Raw genomic sequence first — 27,424 nt, 5'->3', positions numbered from 1 at the left:
GGCTCCCCCTCGTCTAGATGCACCACCACCCGCAGGGCTCCCCCCTCGTCTAGACGTACCACCATCTCTGGGCTCCCCCTCCTCTAGGCGGCCACCACCTCTGTGCTTCGCTTTGTCTAGGCGCACCACCACCCTCGGGCTCCCCCACGTTTAGGCACCTGGGGCTTCCTCCAAGCTAGATGGCCAGCAGACATTGACCTATGTAGCCAGCCATAGCTTTTAGGCTGCATGTCTATCTAATCATGAAAGTCCTTCACGTATAAAACGCTCATCTCCTAGTTACCACCAGCACAACATACATACAATAACAATGCAGGAGTAGTATATACAATGGGTCAGCCTGCTGTACTGACTCAGTTTGGCATAGTAGAGTGCATTTGTGGCTGATGGATTCAGCTTTCCCTCGTCTTGGCCCCTACCACCTCTGGGCTCTCCCGATTTTCCCCCAACACGGCTCTGGCCCCCACACTTTGCCCCGACACGGCTCTGGTCCCCTCTTAGACATTTAGATGTGTTACATGTGCTATGTGAGAGAACTATAAATGGTGTAAAGCATCTGTATCTGAGCTGCTGACTCGTTACAGTGTGTCAGGGCTTTTCTCCTGTAATGGTCACTTTACCTTGTTGGGTATAGGAAGGTCTCATTCACAAACACCAAGCGGATATTGGAAAAGTGGAAGAATTGAGCGGCACAGAGTGGATGTGCAATACTATCTGGGGACGTTGGATGGGTGGGGGATGGGCATGTGGATTGGCAGCGCAGGACGACACATGATGTGCAGTTTAATTTTCTCAGGAGATGTTCTGTGTGATATTACTTTATGAGCCACTGTATATGAGAACAGCCGGCTTTCCCATGTTCCTGTTGACAGATCCCATCATCTGTTCATGAGCTTCTGTTATTTATCCCCCTTCCACCTCCCTGTAATATCAGTCATCACATATCACATAGGTCAAGTTAATAGGAAGTCGGTGTCCTCATGAAACGGTTTATTCACTTCCCGTACATGTCTGCAGTATAGCTGGAGAATCGGTGTAGAGACCGGACTGTGCCAGTGACTGCAGGGGGTGTAGAGACCGGACTGTGCCAGTGACTGCATGGGGTGTAGAGACCGGACTGTGCCAGTGACTGCAGGGGGTGCAGAGACCGGACTGTGCCAGTGACTGCAGGGGGTGTAGAGACCGGACTGTGCCAGTGACTGCAGGGGGTGTAGAGACCGGACTGTGCCAGTGACTGCAGGGGGTGTAGAGACCGGACTGTGCCAGTGACTGCAGGGGGTGTAGAGACCAGACTGTGCCAGTGACTGCAGGGGGTGTAGAGACCGGACTGTGCCAGTGACTGCAGGGGGTGTAGAGACCGGACTGTGCCAGTGACTGCAGGGGGTGTAGAGACCGGACTGTGCCAGTGACTGCAGGGGGTGTAGAGACCGGACTGTGCCAGTGACTGCAGGGGGTGTAGAGACCGGACTGTGCCAGTGACTGCAGGGGGTGTACAGACCGCACTATGCTAGTGACTGCAGTTGGTGCAGAGACCGGACTGTGCCAGTGACTGCAGGGGGTGTAGAGACCGGACTGTGCCAGTGACTGCAGGGGGTGCAGAGACCGGACTGTACATTGTAATAGTTGTTCATCCCCTGTAGTCAGTGGCACAGTCCGGTCTCTACACCCCCTGCAGTCACTGGTACAGTCCAGTCTCTACACCCCCTGTAGTCACTGGTACAGTCTGGTCTCTGCACCCCCTGTAGTCACTGGTACAGTCTGGTCTCTACACCCCCTGCAGTCACTGGCACAGTCTGGTCTCTGCACCCCCTGCAGTCACTGGTACAGTCTGGTCTCTGCACCCCTTGCAATGACTAGCACAGTACAGTCTCTACACCCCTTGCAATAACTAGCACAGTCCGGTCTCTACACCCCCTGCAGTCACTGGTACAGTCCAGTCTCTACACCCCCTGCAGTCACTGGTACAGTCTGGTCTCTACACCCCCTGCAGTCACACTGGTACAGTCTGGTCCCTACACCCCCTGTAGTCACTGGCACAGTCTGGTCCCTACACCCCCTGCAGTCACTGGCACAGTCTGGTCTCTACACCCTCTGTAGCCACTGTTAGAGACCGGACTGTACCACATTGTAGAGCACATTTTTTTTTCTTCTCATAGTGATCCTGCGCAGAGTGGCCATAAGATCAGGAAGAGTGCTGTGTCCTCAGGAGCCAAAACACACACACTGGGTGCCTATAGGGATAACACTAGGTGGATACTTAACAACACACCCAAAATAGGGCCAACAGCCCAAACACACACCTACATGGTCCCTAAATCTAAAATATAGCTTTTAATTGGCTCTTATTAAAACGTATACTGTGTATAACTGCTAGTTTAAAACACACACACACACACACACACACACCCGTCCCGTTTCTATAATATAGTAGGTACGTCCCTAATAGGGATAAAGTGAAGAGGGTAGCTGCAGACTATTCCCTGATCACTACTAGTAATATATGTATATAACACTGGGACAGATTGAGGTATATTAAAACAAAGACCGCATAGCCCCTCAACTAGTTTCACCCAATCATGGGCGTCATCAGGAGGAGGGCTTAAGCCCCTGTGATTGACTGCTCGGCTCGCTAGAGAGGTCGCGCTGATCACGCAGCAGCAGATCCCGCTCTTGAATCCCATTCTTTAGAATTACATTTGCCCGTCATTCAGAAGTGACAGGCTGTATGTAGCTGCCAGCAGCAGCAATGTGAGACTGCGTCAAGCTGTCACCACTGGTGTGATGCCAATCCTGGATCGCAGCAAGCTCCCTGGCACCCTCAGTCATGTTCTGCGCTCATCCAAAACCCAAAGAATTTTTGTTGCTTGGGTGGTAAATGTTTGTGCAGTCGCCCATCGCTGTGCCCGCCTGGGCTGTAATACTGTGGCATGGTCGCTCTGATTATAGTTAAGAGCTCAGAGCCATGGCTTAGTGTTTGGCAGTATTGTCCCACACATTTTGTGCCTGATGCTGAACAGTCTTCTCTCTTGTTTTAAGCTACACTCCTGATGAAACAAGCGTGGCCACAGACCCCTTCCTCATCCTGCACCACTGAGGGCACCTTCCACCTTCCTGTCGATTCCGGGACTGAGAACAGGACTTACCAAGCCTCCTCTGCCGCATTCAGTAAGTATAAGGGCCCTATTCCACGGGCCGATTATCGTTCGGATAATCATGAACGATAAACGATCTCAAACGACCGCTATTGCGAACAACCTGAAATCGTTCACCCAATTCCCCGAAACGATTATCGTTCTTGCCGTCTTGTCGTTGCGTTTGTCGCTACTGCGGATGACCAAACGACGTCTTATTCCATGCGAATGATTTGTGAACGTGCAACGATAAAAATAGGTCCAGGTCTCATTAAGCCATCGACGATTTCTTGTTCCGCCGTTTAATCGTTAATTGCTATTCAACCGAACGATTATCGCTTCGGTCTGAACAATTTAACGATTATCCGAACGATTATCGCCCCGTGGAATAAGGCCATAAGATGCTCTCCTCATTTCCATCTCCTAGGTGGATTGACCTGCTGAGTGAAGAGCCTTCTCCTCAATGTATACCAGAGATACAGTATAGACTGACACAGTCTATACTGTGCTAAAAATATACAGCGTGCCGCAAATTACCTCATGAGATAACATAGGGGGGGGACACTGACTCCAGACGAGAGGTTGACAGTTTTTCTTTGCACCTCAACCCTAGCCCTCTAGGGGGAGCTCACTGTATGTGGATTTATGTAGCCGTTACCACTAGTTGCGAATCATTGTATAGCAGCAACTTGATCTTTAACACTTTATAATACAAACATATAGACACACAAGCTTACAATCTATTAGAAAATGGGGGGGATATCACAGGGCCCTAATCACAAGTGTTCATAGTCTATATTGGCCCCATTAGTGGAGGCTATCGACAGCTCAGGTAGGTTCCAGCTCTTAAAAAAATGTATTAAAAAAAAAAATTAAAAAAATTCAGGCTAATAAACAGCGGCTGGTTATTAAAGGAGATTTCCAGCCACATGAATTTTTTTTTTCTGCAGTGGCCGGAGGAACATAACAAACAATAGTAAAGCTCCTATTCCGTGGGGTGACTGAGGAGCAAACGAGCGCTGTTAGCGCTTGTTTCCTCCTCGTTCCCCGCTCGCTGCCGCCACTGTTACACGCGGCAGTGCGAGCAGTTGAGTGCGGGGAGACTGTCCGGGTGATTGCTAGATCGTCCGGGCAGCCCATATCGGGTAGTGGCGGTCTGCTGCCGCCACTCCTTTTCTACTGAGTGACGGCAGCAAATCGCTGCTATCAGTCGTTTGTTTTCCACCATGCTTGAAAGACAAACGACGCAACGATCAGCCGACATGAACAATGTCGACTGATCATTGCCTTCTATTCCACGGGACGATTATTGGCCGAATACGGTCGATAATCGTTCTGTAGAATAGGGCCTTAAAGGGAACCTGTCACCCCCCGTACCGGGGTGACAGGCTCCCGACCCCCCATTAGAGACCCCTATACTCACCTCATCCCGCCGGGTCCCGCTTCTGGATTCGGTCGGGTCCCGGAGATCTTAGCCGCTGCAGCCCGGCGCGCGCGCTGAGAGATGAGTCCAACACCCATAGAGAATGACAGGAGAGTCCAGCGCTCCGTCATTCTCTATGAGCGTTGGACTCATCTGTCAGCGCGCGCGCCGGGCTGCAGCGGCTGAGATCTCCGGGACCCGACCACCTCCAGAAGCGGGACCCGGCGGGATGAGGTAAGTATAGGGGTCTCTAACGGGGGGTCGGGAGCCTGTCACCCCGGCACGGGGGGTGACAGGTTCCCTTTAACTCACCTCTCCAGTGTTTTGATTGCTGCTTCTGTATGTCCAGCAGAACCAACATCATGACCTAGCTGATAGGCTGTCGGCTCAGCTAGTTGGGGGCTGGGGTGGGACGTTGCTGCAGTCACTGATTGGCTAAGCGGTCTGTTCCTCAGTCGTGACCCCCGAGTCGTGACGTCATCACAACTTCAAGGGGAAATGCATTCTAGTGGGGGTCCTGGAGCTGGTCAGGCAGAGCATTGCTAGTACTGCCGGCTGTCAAAATTTGTTACGGAAGGACTTCTTTAAATTGTACTCTCGTTTCTCTTTTTCCCTTAATTTATAGGGTACACCGCTGGCACCCCATACAAAGTCCCACCTGCCCAGAGTAACAGTGCCCCACCACCGTACTCTCCATCACCAAACCCTTACCAAACAGCGATGTACCCCATCAGAAGTGCCTACCCACAGCAGAACTTATATGCCCAGGTAAGACCAGCACAGCTTAGCATGCCCTTAGTAAGGGACCCCAGTGTACAGCTATGTACCCCCCCCCACCAGTAAAGTGGCTGTCTTGTCCAAGTATTGCCCGATCCATTGTGCTGATGATAAATGATGGTGGGACCTCTGCTGGGGGATCAGTGAATAACAAGTCATAGTGCAACAAGGATGTGATTGTATGCAACTCTGCCGTCTGAGTGGGTCTCTTGGGGATGCTCTTATATGATATCCTCATGAATTAGTTGGCTATGTGTAATTGTTGTAGGCACATAAGCCTGCTGTATTAGGAAGTATTGAGTGCCACCTGCAGACCATGAGAATCACAGCTGACAGTGGATATCGGGTAGGTGTGCACTGTAGACTTGAGCGCAACTGGAGCACGCTAGAGTCAGATTGTTCGGCATTTGATTAACAGTGACTGAAGAAGTTGGAGGCAGCCCTAGGGAGTCTGGGAAAACATTGGCACAGCCATAGGCAGTATCCATGTTTTCCAGGACTCCCTAGGGCTGCATCCAACTTCGTTCACCGATATTCAAATGTTGAATGATAAGACTTGAGCCTGCCCCAGTTGTATTCATGTCTAGTGCACAGTAATCATAGTCTGCCTCCTGTATACTGATGATCTCATATGGGGTAAATGCCCTTTAGCAAGAGCCACCAAGCTTACCCAGGCTTCTGGACATGCAGCGACGACAATGTTTGATGAGCAGTGCCTGCTGGGTTGGCGGCTGTAGGTGTGAAGGATATTAGGGTATATAGGCTGCTCTGTATGTGTTGCTGTATCTCTGACTGATGTCCTCTCCTGTGTTCCCTAGGGTGCATACTACACTCAGCCTGTGTATGCGGCACAGCCCCACGTCATCCACCACACCACTGTGGTCCAACCAAACAGCATTCCTTCAGCAATCTACCCGGCTCCCATAGCTGCACCACGAAGCAATGGAGTCACAATGGGTATGGTTGCTGGGACCACCATGGCCATGTCAGCAGGTAGGCTACCTGCCATCCCCTCTAAGGCTTCATAACTTTGTGCCCTTCCCGGTTCCACAATAATGTAGAAATGTGCTACAAACCATCTATACTTGTATGTTTGTATTCATGTGTTTGTTTTTTAATCTCCCCTCAGGTACGTTGCTGACCACACCTCAGCACACTGCCATAGGAGCACACCCCGTCTCTGTGCCAACATACAGAGCCCAAGGGACCCCAGCTTACAGCTACGTACCCCCCCACTGGTAAAGTGGCTGTCTTGTCCATGTAAGTATTGCCTGATGATAAATGAGGATTGTGGGACCTCTGCTGGATGGTTGGTGAACAGCAGGTCATAGTGCAACAAGGTTGTGATTGTATGTAACTCTGAAGCCTAGAGCAGTGTTCCCTGACCTGTGGTTCTCCATCTGACGTCTGTCAGGGCATGATGGGAATTATGGTTTTGCAACAGCCGGAGAGCCACAAGTTGGGGAACGCTATAAGCATACAGTGATCAAAGCCTAACGCCGGCCGAAACGCGCCAGTGGTACGGGGAAGACTGCTTCTTTTACCTGTAACACTTTTTTTTTATGTGTTTAGCTCAATATACTTTGGGACAATTTATCGGATCTTTGTTGCAACATTGTCCTTTTGGACCTCCCCTCTGACACTGCTCCATTAGAATCAATGGAGCCGCGGCATAGAGGGGCGGGCTTTCCTCCCACTGGGGGCGGGGCGGGGCGGCTCACCTTCAGTGCTTCAGCCCTGGCCCAGTACCCGTGGATGAAACTGCCGTACACTGGCTTCTCTGCATTGGCGCCGTTCTGTTCAGGGGTAATTTTGGTCGGTCATAATATTTTTGAAGCTCTATTTTTGTATGATGATCAGTTTTTATTGCCACTTTTGGATCCCTGGAAGACTTGAGTTTTTTTTTTAATAGAAGTAAATTGCAAATCTATTTAAATATTTGACACAAGTTGCTTTGAAAGAGCATTTTTTTTTCGCTGGAGTTGCCCTTTAATTACAAAGTTGTATAACCATCAGTCAAGTTCTTAAAGGGATACCCTGGAAAAACAATATTGTATATCTATCTCTCTCTCACTCACTAATAGAATAATCCTTGTGTGTCTTGCAGGTCTGGAGTAAAACGTTGTATGCAAACTGCTCAAGTCTTACATCGGTGCTTGAACAACCGGCCGTCGGCACCAAGTTTGTCTACAAGAACAAAATGAAACACGAAAGTGCAACGGTCACTTTAAATATTCTTTAGTGTTTTTGTAAAAAGCTGCTTTTTCTGTAACCTCTTCAGTTTCCCATAAGTCACCCCCACTGCCGCGCGCAGACACCCGCGTCCCTTCTGGGGCCGCCATGTATCTGCCGTCACAGGTTCCTCTGCTTTAACCATCATCGTTTTCATCCAGTTTCCTTCACATCCTTGGCACACTAGACATTCATTTTTACTATTTTATTTCAGTCTAATTTTTTTTATTTTGTTTTTTTTTTCCTCCCAGAATCCTGTTCATAAAATTAAGTTTAAAAAAATGGTGTCTTCCAAAAGCTTAGAATTGTGTCTACAAACGGCTTTTAGAACAATTTTCATTTTTTTTTTTTTTTTTTTATTTTTTTTTTACCGTCATAGGACAACTGCATTTTTTTTTTTGTGTTTTTTTGTTTTTTTGTTACGTGGTTCTAAACTTGCAAAGAATTTCAAGGCTGCTATACTAGTTTTTCATGTGGGAAAACTATTGGTATTATAATTAGTTGTATAATAGCCACCGGTTTCTGTAAAAGCACAAAACACCTTTTGTGTCTGTTATTTCATTGTTTGTTTTTTTAAGTTAAAAATTTTTTTGGGAGGGCGTTACATAAATATATATATATCTATAATCGCTGTAGGGAGATCTCTACGCTACCACATGTACTGGGCAACCAGACAATCACAAATACACCACCACTATATGCCCGACATCTGGAGATTTGCAGTCGGCGCCAGGGGGCCGGTTTTACTCTAGTTATGACATGTTGTATTTGTGAGACAGTGTTACAGTAGAAAGCCTGAGTGTTCTGTAGATAGAACAATACGACGTTTGCATGTGTGTTTAGGCAACGAAGATTATTTAGTCATAAAGCGTTGGTGCTCGGCCAACCCACGGCAACGCATAGGGGTAATAAGCGTTTTCTTCTATAACGCCCACCCCTTCTCACAGTCCATCACTTGTTTTGATATTTGCTTCCGCAGCAGATATGCAAATATACAAAGCCTTAGTCTATGCCGTATTCTTAGCAGTTTCCTAACAAACACCCCCAATGTTTATTTAGCTACGTGTTAGTTCTACATGACTCCGAACCCCCTTCCTTTCCGTGCACAGTCACATTGTTACCTCAGCTTTGCACTGGATTTTGACAGAATACGTAGACATCGAAATAGACAAAATTTTAGGATTTTTTTTTTTTTTTTTTGGTAGATATTTTTGGGAAAACTATTGGTCAATGAAGGAAAATAAAATTCCATTAACTGTCGTACCTGTTTTTACTGTTCAGTTCGTCTCATTAACACTTATTCTGATTATACTCTTAAAAGGGAAGTATAGTTTTTGTTTTGTTTTTCCCTTTCATGGAACCCCTGAACTGCTAAACTTTCCTTCCTGTAAACCTTATATCATTTTGGAGAGATTTGTATATCCTGATTGACACTATTTTTAGTAGGTTTTGGTTTTTTTTTTTGCACATTTTTGAGCTCTGTTCTGATGACCCGTACATCATAGATCCCTATAATGCTGTCCGTTTGGATCGGCCTTATTGATCTTCACTTATTTCATTCTCCAGACCCAACCAGAGCTGCTTATAGCTCTGTGTGACCATGTTTTTGTTTGCCGCCACTCCACCCCCCGGCTGATTTAGTGTCTGTACCGTGCATATTTTGCTGTGTTGTATTGTAGGATATGTAGTGTTTATACGAGGCAGTAGTCACATATCTTGAAAAATAACATCTTCCACAATTCAATACAGTCCCTATATAGGAGTCTGGCCAGGCTTCTGCAGCAGGTAGGTGTGTTCACCATAATTTTCAGCTCTTAATGTGACTAAAGAGTATGCGCGTGTTGGAATGTTGGATTGGTACAGTAAATAACAGTAAGCAATACTTGACAAAGCAAGTCTCATTTTTAAAGGGGTGTTGCAGTCTGCTCACTGGCAGGGGGGAATAGAATAGAAACTTTTACTCACCTAGCGCTTTCCCCGCTGCTCCCGTTCTCCTTATGATTCCCTGATCAGTTTTCTTTTCCCTGCTTCCAAGACTGGTGCTCAGTGACTAAGACAGTACTCAAAGACAGCATGTCCTGCACAGAGCACTCATCTTGGAAGCCGAAAAAGAGGATATCATGGCACCTGGAAGAAAAGAACTGGAGCTACAAGGGAACAGGGTTGGGTAAGTACAGGCTTTTTTATTTTTTTGGTATTTTTCTAATTCTCCCCCTGAGCTGGCAACATCTTTATATTTTATCAAAACTGGGATACCCCTTTAAAGACCTTCCTTTCCCAACCCCTGAGACCACAAATAATTGTTTGCATTGCTGTACATGGAATATCGTTTGTCGTGAGAACTCATTACAGTTACAGCTGATACCTCCCTTTGGGCCGCATTCACACGTGTGTAATAAACACAAGTCCCGACCTGATTGTCGGTCTAATGGCCCCAACTGACAGCATCATAGGTAACTATGGTGCTGTCACTTCTTCTGATCTGTAGACACGCATATCCTTATTATGTACGTGTGAAATGCTGCCTTACACTAACATTGCCGGCCGTAAGTGTGTGTGGTGTATGTTTACAATGTAGTGTGACTCTTGCTTTAAGGGGATGGCTTGGGGGTGGGCATAGAGAAATATGGTCTTGGGAACTGGCACTGACCTAATAGCAATAAATTCTTGCAATTCACCCGTTCAGTCAGTCTGTCCTAGCTGTAAAGGTACTTTGTATATACGCACAAACTTTTGCAAAGGTACATTACTTTAGAAAAATCAATGCTTTACTTTTGAGGGATCATAATAAAGCAATATGCGGACGTAAAAAGTTTTAAGATTGACCTCATTAAGTTGATTTTTCCCAAAATATATGTAAAAATATATATTTATCACAGAACATCGTCCCCCTATTTCTTATTTGGGCCTCTCACATAAGGAGAAGCACTAATGGCAACCCTTAGGCTTCATTCCATGCACAGTCCGTAATTATGGACAATGTGCTACGGAACTGCGTTCGGAACTCCTGGCATCATCATTCATGCTTCCGGGAGCTCCAAAACGGTCAGTACAATAGCGTGATGATTAAGCAGTTTCGTAGCTCCTGGCATTGTAATGAACGATGATTCTGGGAGTTTCAAACTCCATTCCATAGCACATTGTCCTTACGGATTGTGCACGGAAACTGGGAATGTAGCCTTACTTAGCCATACGTTATACAGCTACAACTTTTCTCAAGATATATAGGATTGGGTTAGAAATTGTGTTGAAATTTATGAAAGGACACGTGATAAGGTGCGAATTTAGTATCGGGGACAGTGCAGGTGTTCTGTAATAGTAGGTAGTAAAAAGTAAAATAGAGGAATTATTGTAGGAAATAAGAGAAAAAAATATCGGTGGCTGCAAGCGACTTAAAGGAGCAGTACAAAAAATAATATCCTATAAGCAGCAAATGAAGGTGGAGTGTACACAATACATGTGACATGTCCCTAGATCAGGACGACTGGGATGCAGCAGGGAAGATGGCGTCGAAGGTCGCGATCCATCCCGATTATATTTTTTGCATTTTAGTTTTCAAAACCATCAAATGCTCCTTTTAAGAGTTTCATAGATTAGACGGGATATTGTGTGTAAAATGTTTGGTTTCTGCAAGTTATGTTTTCTACATTAGGTCGCTAATCTCAAAATTGTTCTGCATCACAACCAAACCACATTTGGTGGGCGTAGCTGTCCACATGAGATGGCCCCCTCTAAGTGTCAATCAGAAGTGAGCCTCCGCCCTTCTGACTCCTGTCTATTAGGAGTCATGTTTTTAAGGGAATCACGTGACTCCCTTTGCTCTGTTGAGTGACTTAAGGCTTACGAGGGGTAGAAGCATTTTTCTGACCCTCTTAAAGGGTCCTATGTTAACATTGGTGGAAATTCACCAGTGTAATTACATAAACCGTATTATATGGTGCAGTATGTTGTTTGTCATTGGAAAGTGTTTTATCTTTTAGGATGTCAGTATTTAGGGCAGCTATCACGGGGAGGAGGGCAAAATAATGTAGCCGGCCATGCACATGTTAGTGTGTTCCCCAACATGCTGCCGGGACTCTGCTCAGCAAAGTGCCATACAGTTTGTTCTGTGTACTTTCTCATGTTTAGGAATTAAAGTTACATTATCTCATTATTTAAAGGAAACCTGTCATCACCTTTTAATGCTGCCTGAACAAGAAGTTGTTGGGAAATTCCCAGGTGATGTGGTTCAGGCAGCATTAAAGTGATGATGGGTTCACTTTTAATTTGTAATGCTCTAAAACAATATATGGTCCCCAACAGGTTATGAGCTGTTTAAAGAGAAGGAGGGGGGTACCATCTTTATGTAGATATATTATGGAACTAATACGCAAGGTATTTACAGGTTGACATCTTGGTTTTTCTGCATATCTGCTACCACTGCTCACAGTCAGACCTATATTTATGGGTTCTTAAAGGGCCAGTTACCCTTTTCCAATATGGAGCAATATGCATGAGTGCATTTTTTGACTTATTCTTGACGGTGTTTGATCCATACTGCCGAGCTGGGGTGATGGCTTACACAATACCAGAAACCGATCCTTTTAAGAGCGGAGGCAGGCGAGACAATGACTAAGTAAGCAAATGTAACAGCATCTCACAAGGCGGATAAAGATGAAAAAATAAAGTTGTTTATTCCAGCATGGCACTTATACAACGTTTCAACCGCAATAGTCTTTTTCAAGTATACAGGATCAGTAACATGTCATAGTATATAAAGCAGTTCCAGCCAATAGCCGTTATCATCCACTTAATACAATTAAAGCAATTTAACCCACATCACCCCAGTGACACACTTATTATATACATATACTTTATTAGGATGATAACGCCTATTGGCTGGAACTGCTTTATATACTATGACATGTTACTGATCCTGTATACTTGAAAAAGACCATTGCGGTTGAAACGTTGTATAAGTGCCATGCTGGAATAAACAACTTTATTTTTTCATCTTTATCCGCCTTTTGAGATGCTGTTACATTTGATGGACTTGAGACTGTTTTTGCCCTACTTGGACACTTGGGTTGGTAACTTGCATCCCATACTAATATATTTTCTACTTACCTGTTAAGACTGGCAAGTCTATGAAAGGAGTGCTATAGTTTTTTTCTATTTTTGGAATTACTAAGTAAGGTGACATAAAGCAGATAAAGGCTAAAGGTGAGCGGCGCTCTCTCGTCATGCCTGTGATCCTGGTTGCATAGTTGCGATCCAGCAAATATTCCAGGGATTTCAACATTGATTCCCTGGAATATCCTGGCCGCATATTCCCGGCAGCGCAACTATGTGGCTGGGATCACAGGCATGACGAAGGGAACTGCTTTCGGACCAAAATTCCGAACAGTTCGCTCATCTCTAATAAAGGCCTCCTGCACACTTCCGCATTGTTTTTGTGATGAGCAGAACCATGAATCCAAGGGGACTGATGGTCTACAGAGAGTAGTCATCCACGGCCACCTGTAGTTACAAAGCTTTGCCCAATGGGCCCTATGCCTTTTTCTATGGCTGTTTGCAAGGGTCCAAAAGGATTCTCTTTTTTTTTTTTTTTTACTTTTTGGTTTCCAGCTGGTACAGAATTGCCCATGCACTATCTATTGGGTATTACAGGACTTTGTTTATGAACAGGTTAGAAACCAGTGCCACAGGAGTTGTTTTGCAACAGGTTGGAAACCAATACCCTTAAATATTTTTATTAATACAAGAAATATTTTCCCCTTTTAAATTGACAGATATTTATCACCATTCTGCATAGGGTTTATACCGCTCCTATGTAGTCATTGTTTCAATATGAATCTCTTTGTTTTATTCTTTTAATTTTTTGGAAAGGCGAATAATAAAGGCAAGGACTGCTTTCCTTTCATTAACATTAAACACATCACCTCTATATGAAGGGGAATACAAAGTAATTATATTGGTCCAGTACTACATATATCCCATAGCTGGCCCTTATCTATATATAATAATAATAAAATATATCTTTGCTTTAAACATACTGTAATGGCAGGACTTGAATGAAAAAAAAACGCATATTCATAGTTTTCTTGGCCCAAATGTCAGCGTCTCGGAGAACACATGAATGCTCCAAGAGACTGATCCGCTTGTATGGTTATTTTCTATTGTATTTTATGAGCAGTTAGTAATTTTTTTTTTTTTTCTGTTGAGTAATTTATGACACTTTTTTTTAACCATAAGTGTTATTTAAGTTTTTGTTTGAACAGTTGATGTTTATTCTACTTATCTAGAGGAAAATTGTGGTTACAGATCATTTCAGAATGCAAGACGGAGGGGCTTTCTAGTTTCTGAACAGGAGCAGCAATTTTATTTTTATTTTATTTTTTTTAAATAAAAATCTGAAACTGAATAAAACTTGTCTATATGCTCAACAAATTTGTTGCGCATGACCAGAAATTACACCAGGCCTTTGCTCACTCTATTGGCTTGCACATTGGCTAGCAGATGCACAGTATTATCTATTTTGTCTTCATGGATAGTGAGAAGTTCTTAAAGGGGTTATCCAGGATCAAAAAAAGTACAGCTACTTTCTTGCAAAATCAGCTCCACCCTTGTGAAGATTGGGTGTGGTATTACAATTCAGCTTCATTCACTGCAATGGAACTGAGCTGCAAAACTTACACCCAAGCTGAGAACAGGAGTGGTGCTGTTTCTGGACAAAAGCAGCCTGGACAACCCCTTTAAATTACAGGATTAGAAACACATGGCTACTCTCAAAGTACAATAGTTGCCCTCAGATCGTGTGTAGTATTGCAGCTCGGCCTTCAGATGATGGATAATAGAAATGCTGTTGTGGACGGGAGAAACTGCCTTTCTAATCCTGTACATCCTGTGCTTTCTCCTAAAAATATCACCATACCTGTCTATATGTTTCTTCTTGTTTTGCAGCCGAATGCCCTATCACAGGGGACGATTATTGGATGAAGAGGCCATTATCGCTCTGTGTTATAGGGCCAGTGATCAGAACTTTGTTTTGATAGGTCCCTGAGGCTGAAAAATGATTGAAGTTACAACCCACTGATTGTTGTTACAGCCCTTCCCATGTGCTTACTGATATAGGTTCTGTATAATGAGTGCCGATCTACGACATCGGGTCATGTTTCAGCGAGCATAGGACCATGTAGTAGTCCATTAAAGTAAACCGAACAGAGCTGCAGTACAACACGCACTATGGATGGATGTGACATTGTGTTAACGAGAAAGCGTCCATGTCTTTCTAATCTTGGAAAAACTTTTTAGACTGAGGCCCAGATGTAGTAGATTTTAATACAGGCTCTGCACCACAAGTTTGTGTCAATGATAGGGATGAGTAAACTTACAGTACCAACTTCGCAAGACTCTGTCATCGGCTTGTCAGCCTACTTCTTTTGAACTCTGTGCTGCTTGCTCCAGGTGCCTGGAAAAGCTGGATCCAGTGCTGGGAAACTTCTCCCAGTTTCTCAGGGCTGGATCCAGCTCTTCCAGACAACCAGAGCAACACACAGTTCAAAGGCAGCCAGCGAAGCAGTTTGTTTCGCTGCTACTGTAAATTTCATCCCTATACAATGAGGTTGTGGGAATGCTCTGCATAGAGAAAAGAGCATGCTGCTCCTTCTGTTTAAGTGTTGCAGGTGCAATGCTTGAGGTGGAGTCTGTGGCAAACCCACTTCTTTTTGTTCCTGGAAATTAAACTACAGCTTGGATTTCTTTTTATCTTTTTAGGGTGGGATATAAAAAGATTAAGCAAAGAGCCTTACAGGTTTTAAAGGGGTTATGCCATGATTAAACCCTATCCATAAAGTAAAAGATAACCTGATCAGGGGGGCTCCCAGGGGTCAGACACCCCCCTCACTGATCTCTAGATAAGAAGTGAATGGAGTGGCAGTGCTCATACTCATTACCCACTTTATTCATTGTCTATGGAACTCCCACCCATAGCCTGGTTCTGCAGTGTTTGAAAGTCCCAAAGGGGCTTAATGCAACAGTGGCTGATAATGTATCCTGCTACTCCATACAAATGGGAGGAGAATTGACCCTCATTCATGGGATCTATGGGTTCCCAGTGGTCAGATCCCCTCTGATCAGTTATTCCTCTTTTTGGATATAGAATATCTTTTAGTCTTGCGAAAACTCCTTTTAATGTACCAGCTGCTTACTGCGAGGAGTCATGAAGGCCCACCTGTTCTTGTTTGTGAATGAGGTGTAAATCTGTTTTCTGTTATTTTAAAGATCATTTCTAGATCTCCCTGAAACATTTAAGCCAAGAGTTTGTAACTGTATGATATTTACTGTAAGATGTAGAACATTCAATAACTATTAAAATGTTTCCATAAAACCAAGTCTGGATTATTTGTGAACTGTCAAATTCATACTGTGTGTAGTTCACGTCGGACACCCAAGGTAAGGTTTGTATAAGGTTATCAGAGGGAGTTGCTGTAAGGCCCGCTTGCTGAGCTGAAACTATGGCCACCAAAGATGATGGAGATGTTAAGGAGAATGCTATGCATTAGTTATTGTTGCCCTTGGTGGTGTTACAGTATACAGGGCAGGTGTCTCTAGTCAACACAGAACTGCCCTACACTTTGTGAATGGTACGGTGACCAACCCATACTACTTGGAGAACCTCATTTAACCCATCATTTTGCAAACTATAAAGGCCTAATTTCATCTTCATGGATGAAGATTTTCCAGCTTGAGGTCACAGCATCATTAGAGAATGTCTGCTGGGGAATAAGGGACCTTAAGTGGAGTAGCCTGAACTTTTTCCAGACCTGAACGTCATTGAAAACACATGGGAACAACTGGGTTGTTGTATAGAGGCTCATACTTTTGTACCCCAGAACCTCAATGACTTAAACAAAAGTTGGGATGCCATGCCTCAGCAGACAATGAGGAGACTTTGAGTATGTGCACACGATTGAATCCGTGTGCGCCCCCGCTTGAAGTTCTGCCCTTCCCCTAAGCTCCATTCTATTCCAAGGCAGATTCCGCAGTTTGCTCAAAGAATTGACGTGTCAACTTCTTGGGCGGATGGCGGAATCTGCCTGAGCGTTGAATGGAGCCTATGGGACCAGCGAACTTCAAGCTGGGGGGGGGGGGGGGGGAGGAGTGACTGAAGTTATCCACGTGAATTCTGTAGTGTGCACTCACCCTTAAAACCAACTTGAGACATCATTGTAAAGCTGTAATTGATGCTCAAGAGCACGTGACTAGTTATTGAGGCATTTTTTGTTGGGGTATACCCACCACTGGGGGCAGCTTTTATTTAATTCTTTGAAATAAGGAAATCACTATTGCTGCTTCCACATAAACGCTCCATGATATAATTCCACTGCAGCGGGAACTTCTTAGGTTTTCTATAATTTTTTACCTGCAAGCCAAATATCCTGAACTTTTTGTATGTATAGATCCAAAACATTTGATGTTAAAACTAAAATTGACCGAGCCAATGTGAGTAAACATTTGCTGTAAGTATAAAACAAATATAAAATATTTTATTGAGAAAATAAAATGTAACAATATAAAATAAATTCAGTCATATAAACCATACATTGGGCTATCAAGCTAACTGGACAAGCAGATATTTGGGAATCGTGTTCCTAAAATCTAAAACTTACCTTTACCAATCAGTCCGTATTACACAGTATGTTTAACACTGCTGCCCTGTCTTGTTGGGCACTGCAGCTGGCACCAGGCATTTCCCCTGGGATCACACTATTGGAAAGTCTATTGTACTCTCTTACTGCAATCTTTTCATTTAAGATATGCGCCCCCCCCCCTTCCTAGTTTGAGAAAGCACCCTAGATGCCTGCCTACCCCATGTCTGAAACCTGGCCTGGCTACCAATTTATTTTTAGCCTTCACTAATACAGGTTTTTGAAAATATTAAAAAGACAAAGACTAATGATGTAAGAAAAATAATTTTATTGGCAAAATGTTACACAAGAAAAACATCATAAATAATACCTATAAATTCCAAGAGTAACAATATATTCAGTGCAAGTAAATCCTGGAAAATATTTGCTCAACAGAATACCAGATGTGCAGAAAATCTGATGTTTCCATGTTTAATGCAATAATTCACACTGTTAACAGTCCTTATTAAGTCAGTTTAAAAAGTCCTAGTTCATACCCATCTGTTTAATCCACTTCTTCAATCGTGGGGCCTGAGCTGCTGCCCTGTCTGGCTTGGGCACTGCAGCTGGCACCGGCCATTCCTCCAGGCATCCCACTGTGGGGGGATTCTTGGTACAGTTTAGTGATGATAGGATTACACACCTTCTCCAATTCCTTCTGCCGATGGACATATTCTTCTTTCTCTGCCAACTGGTTCTTGTCCAGCCAGGACAGGATCTCATTACACTTGTCCACAATGCTCTTCTTGTCCCCAGCACTTAGCTTATCCTTCACATTGTCACCTTCCACTGCACTCTTCATATTGAAGACATAGGCCTCCAGGGAGTTCTTAGCAGCGATTCTCTCTCTTTGGGTATCGTCATCTGCCTTATACTTCTCAGCCTCTTGCACCATCCTCTCAATCTCCTCCTTGCTCAGTCTGCCCTTGTCATTGGTGATTGTGATTTTATTCTGTTTACCAGAGCTTTTATCCATGGCGGAAACATTGAGGATGCCGTTAGCATCTATATCAAAGGTCACTTCAATCTGTGGCACTCCTCGTGGGGCTGGGGGTATCCCACTCGGTTCAAACTTGCCAAGAAGATTGTTGTCCTTGGTCATTGCTCTCTCACCCTCAAAAACTTAGATGAGAACTCCAGGCTGGTTGTCAGAATAAGTGGTGAAGGTTTGTGTCTGCTTGGTTGGGATGGTTGTGTTGCGTTTGATAAGAACGGTCATCACCCCGCCTACTGTTTCAAGCCCGAGGGAGAGTGGTGCCACATCCAACAGGAGGAGATCCTGGACCTTCTCAGACGTGTCTCCAGTTAAGATGGCAGCTTGCACAGCAGCTCCATAGGCCACAGCCTCATCAGGATTGATGCTCTTGTTCAGCTCTTTACCATTGAAGAAGTCTTGTAGTAGCTTTTGCACCTTGGGGATGCGCGTAGATCCTCCAACCAAAACAATATCATGGATCTGAGATTTATCCATTCTGGCATCTCTTAGAGCCTTTTCTACTGGATCAAGGGTTCCCCTAAAGAGGTCTGAGCACAACTCCTCAAAGCGAGCCCTTGTGATGGAAGTATAGAAGTCAATGCCCTCATACAAAGAGTCAATCTCAATGCCGGCCTGGCTGCTGGAGGATAGGGTTCTCTTGGCTCTCTCACAGGCTGTCCTAAGCCTTCTCAAAGCTCTCTTATTCTGGCTGATGTCCTTTTTGTGCTTGCGTTTGAATTCTTCCACAAAGTGATTGACCATGCGGTTATCAAAGTCTTCACCTCCAAGATGGGTGTCACCAGCCGTGGCTTTTACCTCAAAGACGCCGTCATCGATGGTGAGAATGGAGACGTCAAAAGTGCCCCCTCCCAAGTCAAAGATCAGGACATTGCGCTCTCCACGGCTTTCCTTGTCCAAGCCGTAAGCGATGGCAGCTGCTGTGGGCTCATTGATTATTCTGAGCACGTTTAAACCAGCTATGACTCCTGCGTCCTTGGTGGCTTGACGCTGGGAATCGTTGAAGTAGGCCGGCACAGTAATAACAGCGTCTTTCACTGGGTGACCCAGATAAGCCTCCGCTGTCTCCTTCATCTTAAGCAAAACCATGGAGGAGATTTCTTCAGGAGAAAAGGTCTTTTGTTCTCCCTTGTACTCCACCTTCACTTTAGGCTTTCCTCCATCGCTCACCACGCTGAACGGCCAATGCTTCATGTCTGACTGCACCACCGGGTCGTCAAACTTGCGGCCAATCAGCCTCTTGGCATCAAAGACTGTGTTCTGTGGGTTCATGGCCACCTGGTTCTTGGCTGCATCTCCAATCAGTCTCTCTGTGTCGGTGAAAGCCACGTAACTCGGGGTGGTGCGGTTGCCCTGGTCATTGGCGATTATCTCCACTTTTCCGTGTTGAAAGACGCCAACGCAGGAATAGGTGGTGCCCAGGTCAATTCCGATTGAAACTCCTTTGGCAGGCATTATGGTAGATGTCTGTGAGGTGTATACTCTGGATGGGTTCTCCCGATAAGTCTGGTGCTCTTCAGTAGCTTTTCCCTCTGTGGCTGTATTGGATGCTATAATCTGGTCGCTCTTGTCTCTCCCCCTGTGTCTGGTAAGGATCTTTGCTCTGTGCAGTTTCCAGCTGTCTTGCTTCTCTCTGTAGTTCTGCCTGCTGTGAGGCTGTGATGTGTATTTATACTATAAGCTTTATTCTAGCCTCTGAGGTAACAGCCAATCAGCACTCAGGGTTCCACAAGCCTCTCCGTGTCTATAGCAACAGTCCCGAACATTCACGAAGCTTCCTCTGCCGTCAGCCAATCACAGGAGGGCTCTGGTGACGTTGTCTCCAAGATGTTTCTAGCTGGTTCGAGAAACTAGAAGTTGTGGCCAATCAGATTTGTATGTGTAGTGATGTCACTGGGCGGGAAGACTCCAGAAGCTGCTATTGGTTGGGGTATTCTCGAGCTTTCCAGCTGCTTGTAGACGTTTCTAGAGATGTCTGGCTGCTTCTCTCCTCAGCGCCCGGTAATAGTGAGTATAAGCCGCTCTGCCCTCATCCCCGGCGGCCCCGCTGCTCCGGACCTTCCTGCCGGTTTCTGAGACGCCGCATTGAGTGTGCAGCCTGTCAGGAGCGACCACAGAGTGCAGCCCCCCGCTCCTCATAGTGGTACAGTCCGTGTAGAGACTGAAGAGCAGAGCAGCAGGAGAAGTGACGGGAAGCTGCAGCCTCCACACCGGGGAGAGGAGAGGAGGCTGCTGTATGGTGAGGACATCCGGGGACTATGTACAGCCTTATATACAGAGAGTAGCCTGGTAGCTGTATACAGTGTTATATACAGAGAGTATCCTGACAGGTGTATACAGTGTTATATACAGAGAGTAGCAAGATAGCTGTATACATGGTTATATACAAAAAGTAGCCTGATAGGTGTATACAGTGTTATATACAGGGAGTAGCCTGATACCTATATACAGGGAGTAGCCTGGTATGTGTTTATAGTGTTATATACAGAGAGTATCCATCCTGATAGGTGTATACAGCGTTATATACAGAGAGTACACTGATAGCTATATACAGTGTTATATACAGAGAGTATCCTGATAGGTGTATACAGCGTTATATACAGAGAGTACACTGATAGCTATATACAGTGTTATATACAGAGAGTAGCATGATAGGTGTATACAGCGTTATATACAGAGTAGACTGATAGTTATATACAGTGTTATATACAGAGAACAGCCTGATAGCTGTATACAGTGTTATATACAGAGAGTATCCTGATGGCTGTATACAGTGTTATATACCGGGAGTAGCCTGATGGCTGTATACAGTGTTAAATACAGAGAGTAGCCTGATGGCTGTATACCTTGTTATATACAGAGAGTAGCGTGATAGCTGTGTACCTTGTTATATACAGAGAGTAGCATGATAGCTGCGTACAGTGTTATATACAAAGAGTAGCCTGATAGCTGTATACAGTGTTATATACAGAGAGTAGTCTGATAGCTGTTTACTGGGTTATATACAGAGAGTGGCCTGCTAGGTGTATACAGGGATCAGGACTTGGATACAACACGTGACATCTGTGTACACATTATATACAGAGGGGAGAGGAAGAATTGGAGGAGGCCATAGTGTGTGTGTGTGTGTGTATGCTGGAGGACTACTAGTCTCAGCATGCTCTGCCTTCCCTGGGACAAGGACAGAAATCTCAGATGTGACTGTAGCCTGAAGATCAGCCTGGTGATCAGGAGACCATTCAGCAATATTACTGCACATTGTGAAGGACTTGATCATGTTACTATGATGTCACCACATGTGCTGTAGTGTCTGCACTATGCAGGAGGAAGATACCAGCTGTAGGTGAGAGGGGGCAGGAGGAAGATACCAGCTGTAGGTGAGAGGGGGCAGGAGGAAGATACCAGCTGTAGGTGAGAGGGGGCAGGAGGAAGATATCAGCTGTAGGTGAGAGGGGGCAGGAGGAAGATACCAGCTGTAGGGAGGTGGGAAGGGGGAGGAAGATATCAGCTGTAGGTGAGAGGGGGCAGGAGGAAGATATCCGCTGTAGGGAGGTGGGAAGGGGGAGGAAGATATCAGCTGTAGGGAGGTGGGAAGGGTCAGGAGGAAGATACAAGCTGTTGGGGGGGGGGGGGCAGGAGGAGGATACAGTCCTGGGAGGAAGGCGGATGGGGCAGAGATCAGTCTGTGGTAAGGAGGGGTACAGGATGTCAGATGGGGGGTGGTTGGCAGGGTGACCAGGGTGGGTTGTGCAGGGACCAGAGAGGGGAACTATGTTGGCAGGGTGACCAGCCTGGAGGTGAGGGGGGGGGGGGTGTTAAATAGGAATGTCTGACCTATGTATAGTCCTTCTGTAGTTTTGAGAAGAATGACTGTCAGGCAGCACTGTGCACAATGGTCATGTTTCTATATTCCTGTCATATTGACTGTATACCTGGGGGGCCTGGTTGTCTCTGCTCCCTGCTGTTCCTATCTGTGTATTAGATGCCACTTTCTGCCCCATCTCCAGCATTGCGCCACAGTATCACATCACACAGGAGACAGATGCTATGGGGATGGAGCAGGAAAAGCCGTCTCCTAATCTATAGATAGGAGCAGCGGGGAGCGGAGACAATATGGCCTCTGGTAAGGGATTTAGCCGCCAATTCCAAGATGGATGGAGTTTAGAAAATAATTATTGGGCGCAGTTCTGCCGGAGTTCTCATAAAAGTCTAAAGGTACATGATTAGAGATGAGCGAACCGGGTTCGAGTCCGAGTCGATCCGAACCCGCACGTTCAGCATTTGATTAGCTGGGGCTGCTGAACTTGGATAAAGCTCTAAGGTTGTCTGGAAACATGGATACAGCCAATGACTATATCCATGTTTTCCACATAGCCTTAGGGCTTTATCCAACTTCAGCAGCCACCGCTAATCAAATGCCGAAAGTTCGGGTTCGGATGGACTCGAGCATGCTCCAGGTTCACTCATCTCTATACATGGTATATATTTAAAAAGTAACTTTCTATTCAGCTGCAGTTAATCATGCCTATAAGTGATGGTATGATGTATTCTACAGTAGTATGTATAGGCAAAATGTATGTTATTTATATTAATTTACCAAATATATTTAATAAAAATTTTGTGTTTTACAGAAAAAAATTGTTCTTTTCTGAGATTTTATTTGTGTCTTATATTTTATTTTACTAGCCTCCCATTTTGCAGGTGTCACGTTATAGAGCGGGAGCAGCCTGATTTGTGGGAAAAGATTAGACATAACCTGTAATTTATCAGTTGCACATTGTGGGTTTAGGAGTCCAGTGGGCGGTCCTAATTGGTGATTGACAGCTTTCTGTATATAAGATTACATAGATATATAGCTGTCAGTAACTGATTTGGACTAGAAATGAGCGAACCTGGAGCATGCTCGAGTCGATCCGAACCCGAACTTTCGGCATTTGATTAGCGGTGGCTGCTGAAGTTGGATAAAGCCCTAAGGCTATGTGGAAATCATGGATATAGTCATTGGCTGTATCCATGTTTCCAGACAACCTTAGTGCTTTATCCATGTTCAGCAGCCCCCGCTAATCAAATGCCGATCGTTCGGGTTCGGATCAACTTGAACCCAAACCCGATTCACTCATCTCTAATTAGGACCTCTCACTCTACTCCAAAGCCCAGAATCTCCTACTACAAAACTGTATATCAGGTAGCTTTATAACATGGTGACCTTTAGGATCCATTCAGACGTACAGGGTCTGCAGCAGATGTTATGTGTGTTCCATCATTTACTTACATTGATATCTGCAGCTTCAACCAGCGACATCCAATCTGCAGATCCTGTATTTGTGAATGGACCCTTAAATAATTCTTTGACCTGCTCATATACTTCCATCACCACCGCAGCCAATCAAATGTCATAGTAACATGTCTCGGTGGCGGCCCAGGTGCTAAAATCCCTGCTGATCACTAGACTGAAGGGGCAGACTCACTGAGCAGCACACGCTCTGCCCCTTCATCTCTGCCATAACTGCTATTACGCACAGACTACAGATTTATAATGGGACCCTATGGAACGCCCGGCAATTCTGTATACAGGAAGTTTCATAGGCTGCAATTATTATTTAGAGCGCTTGTGTTAGCGGTTAATAGTAAAAAAGGAAGGGGAAGAGGGCACGCTGCTGAGCACGTTTGCCTCTTCATTCTAGTCAAGCACCTGGACCCTCACTAATACACACTATTGACATGTTAAAAGTTTTTTTTTCAATAACAGTTCCCCTTTAAGTCAGAGAGGAGGCAGTTGGAGCTCGCTGTTCCGTTGGAGACGTCAATTCAGTGCAAACTGAGTCACTGTGAGGTAAGAGAGAGACTGAGAAGGATGAGGACAGCTGAGAAAATAGAGTTGAATATTTTTATTAGTAACAGATAACTTGGCCTCTAGACCATCTGAGGAGAGGAATCGTGGGACCCTCGAAAAATTTCTAGGAACAGTCTTCATTTGCTTCCAACCTGGCCTGGATACCTGTCAGAAAGATCCCTAGAAAGAAGAGTCGTCCGGTCTCGCTGGTTATTGAATCTCTCGGTCATAGACAACTACATACACCCCTACAGACAGATACCCCTTTGTTACAGTTTCTCACCTTACTGAGTGCAGAATAACACAAGTACATATACACTGTTTTCAGTACTCTGTCCCTCACACTGGGATGTTGTAAAAAACTAATAACCGGTAACCCCATCTATAACATCTAACCTTATTAATGGCTGAATGGATCATATTATCTTTGGCATTAGTGGAATCAAATTATTATCATCCAAGATATATCTACACTGTATTACAGTCTCATTCTCTTCTCCACTCTCATATTGAGTATAGGGCTGAACTCTCACCTAGTAATTTCTTGACCTCCAAAATGGTGGATGACTGGAAGTCCTAATATGGTCGTGTCTAAATGGTCACGTGGGTAATGTATGGATCATAGTGAGATATAGCTACGTGTCCAGCTTGACCAATCCACTTGGAGCTTTGCCAGTATACCATTTTTGGGATATAAGTTGTACTGGGTGTAACCATATTTGGGCATAAGTGTATATATTTTCCCGGTCAGGAGAGTATATAGACTTAAGGCCCTATTCCACGGAACGATTATCGTTCGTTTTCGGACGATATCGACCGCTACGGACGATAATCGTTCCGTGGAATAGAGTGCAACGATCAGCCGACATCGTTCATGTCGGCTGATCGTTGCAGTCGCTTGTTTTTAAACATGTTTAAAAACAAGCGACTGATAAAGCAGCGATCTGCTGCCGTCGCTCCGTTGAATAGGAGCGTCGGCAGCAGACGCTGCTATATCCTATGGGCTGCCCGGACGATCAGCGATCCCCCGGGCAGCCTCCCCGCCGCCCCTCCCGCACTCACCCGCTCGCTGCAGCCGCGTTGAATAGCGGCGGCAGCGAGCGGGGAACGAGGAGCAAACGAGCGCTAATAGCGCTCGTTTGCTCCTCTAAAACGACCTGTGGAATAGGGCCATTAGAAGGTTAGTTGGTTGGGGGGTCTTTTTGTATACCATCTTTCAAGAGAAGCCTCCAAGCACATCTGGGGTTTGTTAGCCCCCACCACAGGAATTCACCCAAGGAAGTTCTTTGTTCTCTAGCCAAATCTTCAGTCACCATTGGAGAGACGAGATCCCCATCATTTTTTGGGACTCTGAGACTTGAACCACAGAGACATTCTAAGACATTTGTAAGACTATTGCCTTATTTCTCTTATGACTGATATCCTGTTTATATGATATTTGTACCTCCTTTGGTGAAGAATTAAACCCACCATATTTTTACCTACAAGTTTTCTTTTGCCGTCTTGGATCATTCAAATTTCCCTCCAAAGCACACTTTTCCTTCTTTTTTTTAAACCTCATCCTTATTACAGATGTACTAAAGATTTAGAGAGCCTACACCAAAAAGTAGGCAGCATATTGCCAGATATGAGTCACTGCAGCCCTCCTTATCACTGTATGTGGCTTTTTTCTTTTGTGGCTGTGTTCTGCTGCCTTTTGAGTGAAGGTTCTATAAAACTACATTACATCTCATGTAAGGGACAGACGGCTGGATACAGTGAAACAAAAAATGGGCATCACATCCAATACAACCATTCACAATATGTAGGTGCACACTGCTATTTTAAATCTGTGTGTGTTTTTTTTTTTACATTATACCTCATATACCAAAGTCACACACGTAAGAACGCTTACTGGCCAATAAACCTATAGATGTAGCTGGTATGCCCTGTTTACTGTAGCGCCTCTACTTTTGAGACAAACTCGTCTCTGGAGTGACAGCCTGCTCAACCAATCATTGGCCACATCGCTGTCCGATCTCAGTAAGCAATTGGCTTAGCGGGCGGTCACTTTTTCTACTGTATACCCCTTTATATACGCAAATAAGGTTTACTGGCCAAGATATTTTGAACTACATCCACTTTATTTTAATCCCTTAAAGGGGTTGTCTGGCTTTAGGCAATTTTTAATATATCACTGCTGGTATATAGCAAACAATAAAGAGTGTATGTTTCCCGTGCTCCTTCCGTGTCCTGTTGCAATATAGCTGGTGTCCTGGTGACTGTAGGGCCTCCACTTTCAAGACAAACTCGTCTCTGGAGCAACAGCCCGCTTAGCTAATCACTGGCCACATTGTTGTCCCATCTCAGTCAGCAATTGGCTGAGCAGGCTGTCACTCCCAAGACGAGTTTGAGTCGTTACAGCCGCGATTGGCTGAGCATAACACAGCGGTCAACATGGGGAAGGGGGCCATTCACTTAAAAGGTGTAGTGCGGTGAAAAACGTTTCCCCTCATTCTCTTTCCACATGAAAAGTTATATAACTTCATAATATACTTTGGTAGCCAATTCTAGCATCTTACCCCACTTTCCCTGGTCCCGCTGGCCACTGGAAGTCAAGATCATCTTTCAGCCCCGCACCCCATTTTGTGTCGAGACGTAGGCCGACACGTCATGATCTGGGGCGTTCCTTGGGCTCCTGGGCACTCCCTCCCTGCTTGGCACGCCTCCTATACCTCCCCAAGCTTTGCTATTGGGTCCTGCTTCACTCTGCCTCTCTCTATACAGCTATGTCAGTACATACATAGTTAGAACTGCAAGTCCCAGCGCACCCGTTGGTGATACACGTCAGTCCAGTGTCTATGACCATCGGGTCTGCTGGGACTTGTGCAGGGAAAGTGGGGTAAGATGCTAGAATTGGCTACCAAAGTATATTATGTTATATAACTTTTCATGTGGGGAGGGAATGAGGGGAAACGTTTTTTACCGCACTACCCCTTTAAATAACACACATTACAATGTTGTATAACTTTGTAATGTGTGGCATTTAGTGAAAAAATGTCTAACACCGCACTACTCCTTTAATATATTAAAAATTGCCTAACGCATGATCCCCTACAACTTATTTCTGGTAAACATTCCCCTCCTAAGTGTCATTAACAAATTTACTTAATTCAGCAAAATACAAATAATTGCCACTATGGTGGGAAATCACATGGTTGCTCAAGCACAGAACACTCGTATTTTGGGGTCTACAAGTGAAATGGTAAAGAAGAGTAAATCTTTAATCTTTACTAATGCAAGTAGTAAAAAGTGTAATAAAAATAAGAACACAAATATCTAAGAAAAATAAAAAATATTTTATTAACACAATAAAACATTACAGCA

At 44.9% G+C, this 27,424-nt stretch overlaps 2 protein-coding genes, 1 long non-coding RNA gene and 1 pseudogene across 4 annotated transcripts in view; 3 read left to right on the top strand and 1 right to left on the bottom strand.

Annotated features, from left to right (window-relative positions):
- FAM168A (family with sequence similarity 168 member A) overlaps positions 1-7,913 on the top strand; it is a 41,168-nt gene extending 33,255 nt beyond the window's left edge. Inside the window, exons 4-8 of the mRNA XM_069969578.1 lie at positions 3,037-3,165; positions 5,180-5,322; positions 6,150-6,324; positions 6,461-6,591; positions 7,439-7,913. Of these exons, the coding sequence (XP_069825679.1) occupies positions 3,037-3,165; positions 5,180-5,322; positions 6,150-6,324; positions 6,461-6,573 (560 nt within the window). The 3' untranslated portion in view covers positions 6,574-6,591; positions 7,439-7,913. The remainder of the gene's footprint in view (positions 1-3,036; positions 3,166-5,179; positions 5,323-6,149; positions 6,325-6,460; positions 6,592-7,438) is intronic.
- The window catches only part of RAB6A (RAB6A, member RAS oncogene family), a 177,519-nt gene extending 168,129 nt beyond the window's left edge, over positions 1-9,390 (top strand). Inside the window, exon 8 of one of the 2 annotated variants that reach the window (XM_069969580.1) lies at positions 8,988-9,390. In XM_069969580.1, coding sequence (XP_069825681.1) covers positions 8,988-9,106 — 119 coding nt within the window. In that variant the 3' untranslated portion in view covers positions 9,107-9,390. The remainder of the gene's footprint in view (positions 1-8,987) is intronic. The other variant, XM_069969579.1, reaches the window with a different exon arrangement.
- An 8,139-nt stretch (positions 9,391-17,529) lies between these two features.
- On the bottom strand, positions 17,530-20,065 carry LOC138793400 (heat shock 70 kDa protein-like; annotated as a pseudogene).
- A 27-nt stretch (positions 20,066-20,092) lies between these two features.
- On the top strand, positions 20,093-24,215 carry LOC138793401 (uncharacterized). The gene is made up of 3 exons (XR_011363253.1): positions 20,093-20,464; positions 23,975-24,058; positions 24,143-24,215. It is a non-coding gene; the product is annotated as an uncharacterized lncRNA (long non-coding RNA).
- Positions 24,216-27,424: the final 3,209 nt, after the last annotated feature.

The sequence above is a fragment of the Dendropsophus ebraccatus genome, chromosome 5, assembly GCF_027789765.1.
Source record: "Dendropsophus ebraccatus isolate aDenEbr1 chromosome 5, aDenEbr1.pat, whole genome shotgun sequence".
NCBI lineage: Eukaryota > Metazoa > Chordata > Amphibia > Anura > Hylidae > Dendropsophus > Dendropsophus ebraccatus.
Note: the sequence above shows the minus strand (reverse complement) of the source record. Positions and strands in the feature narration are given on the sequence as shown.